The sequence below is a fragment of the Quercus suber genome, unplaced genomic scaffold, assembly GCF_002906115.3.
Source record: "Quercus suber isolate HL8 unplaced genomic scaffold, Cork oak 2.0 scaffold_413, whole genome shotgun sequence".
NCBI classification, from domain to species: domain Eukaryota; kingdom Viridiplantae; phylum Streptophyta; class Magnoliopsida; order Fagales; family Fagaceae; genus Quercus; species Quercus suber.
Genome location: NW_027069864.1, coordinates 180,654 through 191,490, shown reverse-complemented (window position 1 = coordinate 191,490; position 10,837 = coordinate 180,654). Strand labels below are relative to the sequence as shown.

The following is a 10,837-nucleotide window of genomic DNA, read 5'->3' as shown; positions in this document are numbered from 1 at the left end:
GCTATATATTTAATAATTTTGGATTTAGAAAAGGTTATCTTAAACCAAACTTGTCTTTTTTCTATTTTTAATTAAGTGCACTAAAATGGACCATATTTGATTAAAATAGACCAAATGAACCATAATGGATTGGAATAGGCTGAACGGATTGAAGTAGACTAAATGAACCAAAGAGGAACAAATGGACTAAATTGGACCAAATAATTGGCCACATCACCATTTTTTTTATTTATTGATTTGTTCCTTTAATCGATTGGCTTTACATATATTTTGCCATTCACATATACTTTGACTTTACACAGACATTTACTTAAATTTTGAAAGAACTCCTTCTACAAATTTTTTTTTTCTTCACCACTCTTGCTTCAAAAAATTAGAGGAACAAATCAATAAAAAAAAAAAAAATAGTGATTTGGCCGATGATGTGATTTAACAGTGGCGTTTTATAGACAGACGAGAATTAGGAAGCCTAGTTTTGGGATTTTGAGACTTTGGCCAGGCAGGTGAGATTCCTACCATTCTGTGACGCACTTTAGTGGGGAAAAGGTGGCAATAGATGACCCTCAAATGGTGCTGAGGTATAAGAATTTTCTTCTACCAAAAGTAAAGTAGCCTTACAATCATAGTCATAGATAATGCTTAACAGCTTCTTTTACCTTTTTCCCATTTCCACTTTAAACAGGGAAAGACTTTCTTTCAGATGGTATACAAATATCACTCAGCATCATCATCTCCCTTTTTCATCTCATCAGTTGAATAGTAAAGTATAGTATTATGGGGAAATTTTGGGTTGAAGTCTGCCTGATATCTGCTAGGGGTCTCCGGCGTTCTTCTTCACTGTGGAAGCTCCAATGGTTTGCTGTTGGGTGGATTGATCCTAATAATAAATATTGCACCAAGATCGATGCTTCCGGCAATGCAAATCCCGTCTGGAAAACCAAGTTTGCTGTCTTGGTCGATGACTCACAGTCACAGTCACAGCCCACCTTGCACGTTGAAGTTTACAGTAGAGAGCCCATTTTCCTTAGAGAAAGGCTTCAAGGTACAGCAAGCGTCGTCTTGAAAGAATTTTTTGCTAAGCAAGCCAAGAATAATATTAATCATGAGGAGGGTTCAACTTCAAGGTCGGTTACTGAAGAACAAGAAGAAGTAGGGAGCTATCAATTGCGGAAAAAGAATTCCAGCAAACCTCAAGGATTTGTTGATATTTCAATTCGTATTTCTGAGGAAAGGGAAGAGCCAAGTTCAAGTTCATATATAGGTAAGGCATATTCATTAATCATTACATATATAAAAATAAATATAATGGATTTAGTTGAATTTTTAGTATCTCATGGCTGATTTCAAATATCTTTTTTCTTTTGGGTAGGTAATGAGGAAGGATTTATGCTCACAGATCACAACAACATTATCACCTTGGCTACTGAAGATAGACCGAAACCAGCTATAGTTCCATCCCATCGACCAGGAAATCATTTACAGACAAATTTCCCATACACCCATCCAAATCCAATGCCATTTCCTCCAAACTATTCCAATCCATCTGTATCTGTAGATGGACCAAGCTATCCACCACCAGCAGTTGGACCAAGCTACCGACCACCTAGAACTCCTCCACCGCCTCCCCAACCTTCTAATGTTGGTTACATACCCACCTTTCTCCCTAGAACTGATCAGTCTTACATAAACATGCCACCATCTGGTCGTGGTCGTGGTGGGGGACCTGGTTTTGGAATGGGCCTAGGTGCAGGAGCACTGGCAGCAGGTGCCGTGATCTTTGGCGATGACTTTATGTCAGGATTTGATGTTCCTGGAGGAGGTTGCCAAGATGCTAGTCTTATTATATCAACCGATCCTCCGTTCTGACAAACAGAAACTTCTGAAATATGTTTAAAACTTCAAATGCAGTGATTTAATTCTTCTGTTCTGTATTGTTCAACTACTTTATTTATTAGTGAAAGGTTTCTCCCAATAACAGAGAATAATTCTAAATGTTTTGGTTCATTAGCCTGGGAAAACACATCTCAGAACACATGAAACATCTCACTGCCTGTCATATTCTATCTAAATATTGCACTCCTCTGGAAAAAACTACAATAGTCCCAATTTAATCAAATATCCCTGAAGAGACACTAATCGCATGAGTCAGATTTATTAGTATAAGTGTATAACAACCCTTGAATATCCAACTTATCTTGTACATCGAAGTAATGTTATGAGCATCTTTTAATTGCTTGGCTGAGCCATGTTTCCTTATCCTAATGGGTGATACTATGGGGTTTAAGAGCAGTAAATTTTACATATGACTAATTTTAAGTCTTGCACTTCAAACTCACTAATCTGCATTTTGAAAGAAAAATTCCGAAGTATATAAGACATATTTCATGTTACAGATTCCAGACGTTGCTTCTCTGGTTCACTAAAAACTCTTTGCACAAACTTTTCACCTACTGAAACAAACTCTTCCACTTTTTCTTCATGGGGCAAATGCCCACAGTGCTTAATTACTTCGAGGTGGGAACCAGAGCATGAAGTGCAGGTGGATTCTAGGTGTCCCTAGTCCTCATGAAGGAATGATTAACAATCCATTATTGGATATTTAATGTTTAATATTTTTGGTCTCGTAATACTTGTATTTAATTATATAACCAGTTTTTTCTTTTTTTTTTTTATTTTGTTATTCTTCATACTCTTTTATTATAAGGCAATGCTTACTTGGTATGAGCCAATTGACTGAATAGGTTCTTATATGTGGTTGTTGGTACTCTGCCTTTCCCTTGATTAATGTTATGATTCCTAGTTGGAGTTGTTTTATGAATCTAACATTTAGAAATCTACCTCTTCTTCTTTTAGAGAATGCTTCAAATGTGGAATTATGAACGATTCCTTCAATAATTTTCTATTGAAAATGGTATATAGAGCTTACTTTTGTAGTTGTATAGTAATATGTCCCTATATTCTATAAGTTTTTTTATTTTATTTTTTATTTTTTTATAAGTAGGTGTAAGGACCAAAAGATCCAACAGCCCAAGCCCACTTTGAGCAGTGAATTGTAGAATCCAACCTTGGCCCAAATCAATAAATTTGTAAGAGAGGGAAACAAACAACAAGAGGGGGCTCTACCCGATGATGGCAATAAGGGGGAAATGGCTTATTATGGCCTGCGGCATTCCCACACCAATGTTGCAACTCTTCAACTTCTTCCTCGGTCCTCAGGCACCCACAATAGCCCCCTAAAACGTTTGCTATTTGTTTATGAGACAAAAACAAAGTTTTAGTCTTACAGGTAAACTATGCACTTGACATATGTGTTCCCACATATTAATGTCCTTTCACCTGTCTTCTGCACGCTCCTGATGCTTTAGAATCCACGACTTACATTTATGGTGTCAGGCAGCTATTTGTCTCCCCACGTTCTATGGCTCGATCAAGATCCTACGGTCTTCATTCCCCCTCATTTATGGGCGGGACATTTACCACTCACTTTTTCACTCCTATAAAAGGAGAACTTGGAGCTGGCTGAGGTTCATGTTGAACATTCTGGCAATCTAAGCTGAAGAAACCTCCCGAGGAGCACTTTTCGTGTTCACTCATAGATGTGTTGATTTCCCTGTTTCTTCTTTTTCACAAGTTTAACATTTCACATCACAAAACTCCATTGGTAGATACGCTAAGTTAGTGGACACTGTCGAGGCTAAGGCAGTCTTTAAGGCACAATATATGATTCCCATCAGCGTTGAAATCCAACACTACGAAGAGGGTAAGGGGTTGGTCTTAAATAGACCTCCTGAATCCATGGTCATTCCTATGATTGCCTTCATCGAAGGCGGGATGGAACTTCCCAAGGTGTCACAGGGTCAAAATTTTTTTTTTTTTTAATTTTCTGCCTGTAATGGCATTAAGCCCCTGACTTAGTCTCAGCCAACACTCCACACACACACACTGCAGCAATCACTTAGAACAGAATTATTAAGAAAATTCGCACACACAGCACACACAGTATTTACAGGGCACCAACCCTAACCTTTATTACTCAATATCAAGTACAAAGGAAGCCTGGAGAATACACACGAAATTCTCTAAGCAAAATATACACTCTCTGCTATTGACAGCGCCAATAGCCTAGGATAAATATACAGAATAAACTGTCACAGCAGTTACTGCCAAGTAACTGCCCCTGTCCAAGACTTGCTGTCACATGTGGTCTGACTTAGGACACCTCTGCCTGATGCTGTCTTGGTTTGCTTTCCACATTTCCAGCCCCTACACAGTAGGTCTGATCATCCAGAAAGCCAGAAACTGCTTGATAACTGCCAATAACTGCTGCTGCACACTCTGCACATGCCAGCCCATGTATCAGCACATCATTATAGGGCCTCTGCCCATGCTTCAGCAACCCAAACCAATTGTGCCATCACGTTTTAGAAGGCTTGGCCCCCTGCCCAAGCCCTTCTCATCAGCATCACAGCCTACATCAAATGTCCATATGCAACACACCAAGTTACTGCCATCAGCCCACTCACTCAAGTCCATACATTCTACCAGCACCAACCAGCCCAATGTCTTGCACAACATATCATAATCACGGCAGCCCAACACTGCCTTGCATTCAAGCCACCAAGCCCACACACAAAGCAACCATCAACCAAGCCACTAATGCCATGCATCATCACGTAGGGTCAGCACCACCTTCCATTGCCCAACATCAAAATCTGTCTCTGCCCACCATGGTCTTCCTCCACCATGGCCTTGGGGCATCATATGGAGCAATGTGCCTCCACATGCTGCCCCTCATCATGCTCTTCATTATGAATCTAGCAGGGAGACTTGGCTTGTCCCCTTCAATGAGCAGTTAAGAGCTTCACTAGATAGGCATGAGGAGCCATTGGTGTATTGAGAAAACATTGAACCATGTGACTGGCCTGATGTTGTCCAAGCACTCCAATTCCTAATGCCATCATCAGCAACGTGTAAAGCTCCTAACAAACCACCCCTACCAGAAAAATTCGACGTCCTCGTCGGTAGGGTATCCTCAAATTCCTTTACATGTTTCTCAAACTGCCACCATGTAGATGCTTTCTCCCAACTTGCTTCTGATTCAGCCGCCCCTTTCCACTTTACTAAGTAGAAAGTTATCATATTTCCTCCCTTTCGATAACCTGTCACCTTCTTGTTAAGAATTCTGTCCACTTCTCTATCAAACTGAACCATAACAGTAGGCAGGGCACACCTTACCTCATTCCTTGTAGGCTCATCTGCATCTCCATGATAAGGCTCTAAGAAGCTTACATGGATTGTTGGGTGAATTTGCAATCTTTCTGGCAGCTTCAATTTGTAAGCTACAGCACCAATTCTCTTTACAATCTCAAATGGACCATCATATTTAGGAATTAAACCTCTATGAATTGCCTCACTTCTGAACTTTCTCCAAATCTGTGGAGCCAGTTTCAACAGCACCTTGTCCCCAACTTGGAACTCAAGAGGCCTCCTCCCTTTATCAGCATACTTCTTCATTCTCCTCTGTGCTTTCAACAAGCTATCTTGTGCCGCTTGCATAAACTCTTTCTTGTTGATAGCAAATCTGTATGTTGTAGGACACCTGCCTCCTACACGCTGTTTAGCAATCTCATGAGGTGTGAGAGGTTGCTACCCCATGGCCAACTCAAATGGATTCATTCCAGTGGATGAGGACTTATGCAGATTGTAGGCAAACTGCGTAGAATCCAATAAGTCAATCCAATTCTTCTGGCTGGCAGTCACATAATGCCTCAAATAATCCTTCAACACAACATTAATTCTTTCTGTTTGTCCATCTGTTTGTGGGTGATTAGCAGTAAAAAACTTCAACTTTGAACCTGTCAAACCAAATAGAACAGTCCAAAACCGACCAGTAAATCTTGAGTCTCTATCACTTACAATATCCTCAGGTAACCCAAAGTATTTCACCACATTCTTATAGAAAAAATCAGTAGCCACCTCTGCTGTACATGTACTCGGTGTAGCCATAAAAACAGCATACTTTGAGAATCGATCAACCACCACAAATACTGAACCCATCCCCTTAACTTTTGGCAAACTAGTAATGAAATCCATGGAAATTGAAACCTAAGGACCTTCTGGTATAGGAAGAGGCTGCAGCAAACCGGCTTCCTTTTGAGTTAATTCCTTGTCTTGCTGGCAAACTAGACAAGTCTTCACAAACAACTCAATATCCAACTCCATTTTAGGCCAATAATAAGAACGGGACAGTAATGCATACATTCTATCCTTACCAGGATGTCCTATCCATTGTGGATCATGAGTTTCCTTCAACAACTCTCTTCGGATCTTTCCACTTAGTACAAACAGCTTGCCACCCTTGGCATAAAGCAACCCATCCTCAAGCCAGTAATGCCTCACAAGGCTTGCATTAACATCCTGCACCAGCTTTTGATAGGTAGCATTAAGCTTAGCGCACTCTTTGATCCGATCCACAAAATCTGACTCCACTCTAGTCAAGGCAGCCACATATCCTTGTACCTGTTTATGGCTAAGTGCATCAGCTACTTCATTATGCCTGCCTGGTTTGTTCTCCCACACAAAATCATACTCTTGCAGCAATTCCTGCCACCTAGCTTGCTTGGGTAACAGCTTCTTTTGTGTGCTAAAGAAGGTGTTCGCCACATTATCTGTTCTCACCATGAACTTTGAACCAAGCAGATACACACACCATGCCAACAAACAATGTACCACTGCAATCATCTCTTTCTCATGAGCTGAATATTTCTGCTCTACCTCATTCAACTTCCTACTCTCATAGGCAACAGGATGTTTCTCTTGCACCAGCACACCACCAATTGCTTTGTCCGAAGCATCTGTATGGACTTCAAAGGGCAATACAAAACCTGGCAGACACAGTTCAGGCTCACTCGATACAGCAACCTTTAGCTTCTCAAATGCTTCTTGACATGCATCTGTCCAGACCCATTTTCTGTCCTTTTTTAGCAAATCTATGAGAGGAGTCACCTTCTTTGAATACTCTTGAATAAACTTCCTATAATAGTTAGCTAATCCAAGGAAAGACCACAACTCAGTCACCTTACTTGGTGGAGGCTAATCAAGGATAGCCTGCACCTTCCTCTCATCCATCATAACCACACCTTTGCTGACCTTATGCCCTAGAAACAAAATCTCTTGTTGAGCAAACTCACACTTCTCTTTCTTAACAAACAATTGATGTTCTCTCTATTTGGACAACACCTTCCTAAGGTGTTCCAAGGACTCACTATATATCACTATGTCATCCAAATACACAACAACAAAGCGATCCACATACTCATAAAAGACATCATTCATCAAATTACCAAATGTAGCAGGGGTATTCGTTAAACCAAAAGGCATAACTAAAAACTCATAAGAACCATACTGGGTCACACAAGTAGTCTTAGGCTCATCCCCTTCAGCAATCCTCACTTGCCAATAGCCTGATCTCAAGTCCAGCTTTGTGATGTAAACAGCTTTGCTCAATCTATCAAAGAGGTCTTGAATCAAAGGGACTGGATATTTATTTTTCACAGTCACTTTGTTCAAGACTCTATAATCAACACACATCCACAATGAACTATCTTGCTTCTTCTGGAATAGAACAGGAGCACCATAAGGGGCCTTGGAGGGCTGAATATAGCCTGCATCTAGCAGTTCTGCCAACTGCTTCCTCATTTCAGCCAACTCCATTGAGGACATTCTGTACGGGAGCTTAGAAGGAGGCTTTGATCCTGGAACCAACTCGATCTTATAATCAACAGCACGCCTTGGTAGAAGGGTCTTGGGCAGTTCTGAAGGCATCACATCAACAAACTCCCCCAAAAGTCCAACCACAGCATCTAGAACTTTGACATACTTGTCCTGCTTCACTTCAATCAGTGTAGCCAAGTAAGTTGTCTCACCCTTCTTCAGCCCATGCTCAACCTACATAGCTAAAACCATTGGTTCTTTCCCCTTGCTTGTCTTGCTATTTCCTGCCCCACGCCTCACAGGAATATAGCATGACTGCTTCTCATCAAGTATTGACAATACTCCAAGGAATGGCAACAATGCAGCCTTAGCAGCCACTAGGAACTCATCACCCAGAATTACATCAAAATCATCTAATTCTATAACTAGGAAATTCACCTTTCCTGTCCACTCGCCCACGTTAAACTTCACTCCATAAGCAATTCCCAACACAGGTCTTGCTTCTGAGTTTACAGCCTTGATCTTACTTAGACACTTTCTCATTTTCAGACCAAGCCTTTGAACCATCCGATCAGTAACAAAATTGTGGGTAGTACCAGAATCAAGCATACCCTCAACCCCATTCTCATTCATCTCAACTTGAACATAAGAAAAACCCCTAGAAGTACCTCATGCATGTAGTGCATTCAGCAATTGCAAAGGGTTCACTCTGCTGGGAACTTCTTCATCGGACTGCCCACTACCATCTTCAGCAACCATGGCATTAAGCTTCTCACGCTTTGGACAATCTCTTGCACGATGAGGGCCATTGCAAATGAAGCAGCCAGCATTAAGCTTGGGTTGTTCTTTGCTTGGTTGAGAGGTAGAACTCTCTCCCTTGTTCTTGTTACCTCACGTTTTCTTCTGCTTATCCTTTTTCTTGCCATCTTTCTTCTGCTTATCTCTGCATTTGTCTTTAGACTTATGTTTTTCCTCTTCCCCACTAGGCTTACTAAACTTGTAGTCTACTAAGGCATCTGCAGCAGACATAGCAGAAGGCAGATCACGCACTGCCTACCTCTTTAATTCCAACTGTGCCCAAGGCTGCAAGCCAGACATGAAGTTGAACAATTTGTCCTCCTCTGACATGTTCTTGATATTCAGCATCAAAGAACTGAACGTCTTGACATATTCTCTCATTGTACCAGTCTGTTTCAACTTCTTCAAGGCGTCTCTTACAACCCAAGCAGTATTGGTTGGCAAGAACTGGTCCTTCAATTCCTTCTTTAAGGCTTCCCACGAGTCAATTTTCCCTCTACCAGCATCTGCATCATCTTCCACACGGGTTCTCCACCATAACTTAGCATCCCTTGAAAGATACATGCTAGTAATTGTTACCATCTCTTGACTAGGCACCCTAACAGCCTTGAAATACTGCTCCATATCCCATAGGAAATTCTCCAAATCCTTGGCATTCCTGGCACCATTAAAAGGCTTCAGTTCAGGTACCTTTACTTTGGTGGGCACTTCCCCCTCCCTAGGCAGGCCACTCACTGTTCTCTTCAATAGAGCAATTTCTGTTTCAAGTTGGCGTTGGGTCTCCCTTGCTGCCTAGTTCTGGGCGTCCATTACAGTAGCCAACTCTTCAACACAATTTAACACCAATTCCCTCTGTTCTGCAAGATCATTCCGCACTGCAGTTGTTTCTGCAGAGACAGCATCAAGTCTGTCACACAGAAATTTGTTCCCCATCCCCAGGAACTCCAACTATGATCTCCAAGACAATCACCCTTGCCTTGGTGTTCGAAGACATTGCAACCTGGCTCTGATACCAATTGTCACAGGGTCAAAAAAAAAAATTTCTTTTTAAATTTTCTACCTGTGATGGCACTAAGCCCTTGACTTAGTCTCAACCAACACTCCCTACACACACATTGCAGCAATCACTTAGAACAGAATTATTAAGGAAATTCACACATACAGTATTTACAAAGCACCAACCTCAACTTTTATTACTCAATATCAAGTACAAAGGAAGCCTGGAGAATACACACGAAATTCTCTAAGCAAAATATACACTCTCTGCTATTGACAGTGGTGTGCTGTCGTAGGCAACCAAAAATAAAACCTATACTCCTAAAAATATATGTAGTAATGCGAGTAAAGATCGTTCCCATAGAGAGTATCTAGCCTAATTTTATGCTACGTGAACAAGGAAGGGTGTTGGGGGGGGGGGGCCTCTTGAGTATAATGAAAACAATTGTAAGTAAAACAACTAAGGAACAATTTAAATTAAAATATCGAAAGTAATCAAGAGAACAAACCTTCGTCTAAGTCAACATCCACCATCGGAATTTTACAACTGATCATCGATGCAAGTATATATTAATTCACACTTTGAATATTCACTGTTGGAACTATTTTCCTATCTCTCCTTAGTCATAGTTAATTAGAAAACAAGCGATCTAACAAACCCTAACTACTAAACAACCTAAGACAAGCGCTAAAGGTTTAATCTAGTAGCAGCCTTCAGAATTAGAGAGATCGATGAAGCTAAACAACACAAACACAAGCGGTTGTATTTAATTTAGTCGAGCATTCTTCCTAAGATCTAATAATTTCTGACGCAGCAAATCATTAAATCTTGATTGCTTCACAAGTTAGAGAGATCAAACAATTATGGATTTGATATCTAACCTAGCAGTAGATTAAAACGAATAATAAACTAGTAGGCCTCCTAGTAATTAAACGAGACAATCATGAAAATAGGCACAGAAGAATATCCGATATTCAAAGCATAAATTGAACAATAAAAACAAATTAGATCTCACAGTATTATTGATTCCGAGGCTTTAGTTTCCTTCAACCAAGTATAAAAGTTTTAGCCACACAGAGCCATGACAGAAAACACAAAGGAGAAAATTAGAGAAGAGGGGAGAGAGAGGCGTGTGTGTGTCTATGTAATTCTGATTTCTCCTCCCCTTTTACACGTTAATTCCCCCTTTCCCAAACCTACAAAATCTCCTAAAAATATTCTAAATAATAACATCCAAATCTGACTAATTAAGGAAAAATATTAAAAATAAAACAAAGTCCTAATATAACTAGGAAAGTGGTGTTTTTCAACTGGAAATTTCGTGCATCA

General features: G+C 40.5%; 1 protein-coding gene across 1 annotated transcript; it reads left to right on the top strand.

The window, feature by feature from the left end:
- Positions 1-601: 601 nt before the first annotated feature.
- Positions 602-1,992, top strand: LOC136062432 (uncharacterized). Its single transcript, XM_065761452.1, has 2 exons — positions 602-1,261; positions 1,370-1,992. The coding sequence occupies exons 1-2, from the start codon at positions 775-777 to the stop codon at positions 1,864-1,866; spliced, it is 984 nt and encodes a 327-aa protein (XP_065617524.1). The 5' UTR covers positions 602-774; the 3' UTR covers positions 1,867-1,992.
- Positions 1,993-10,837: the final 8,845 nt, after the last annotated feature.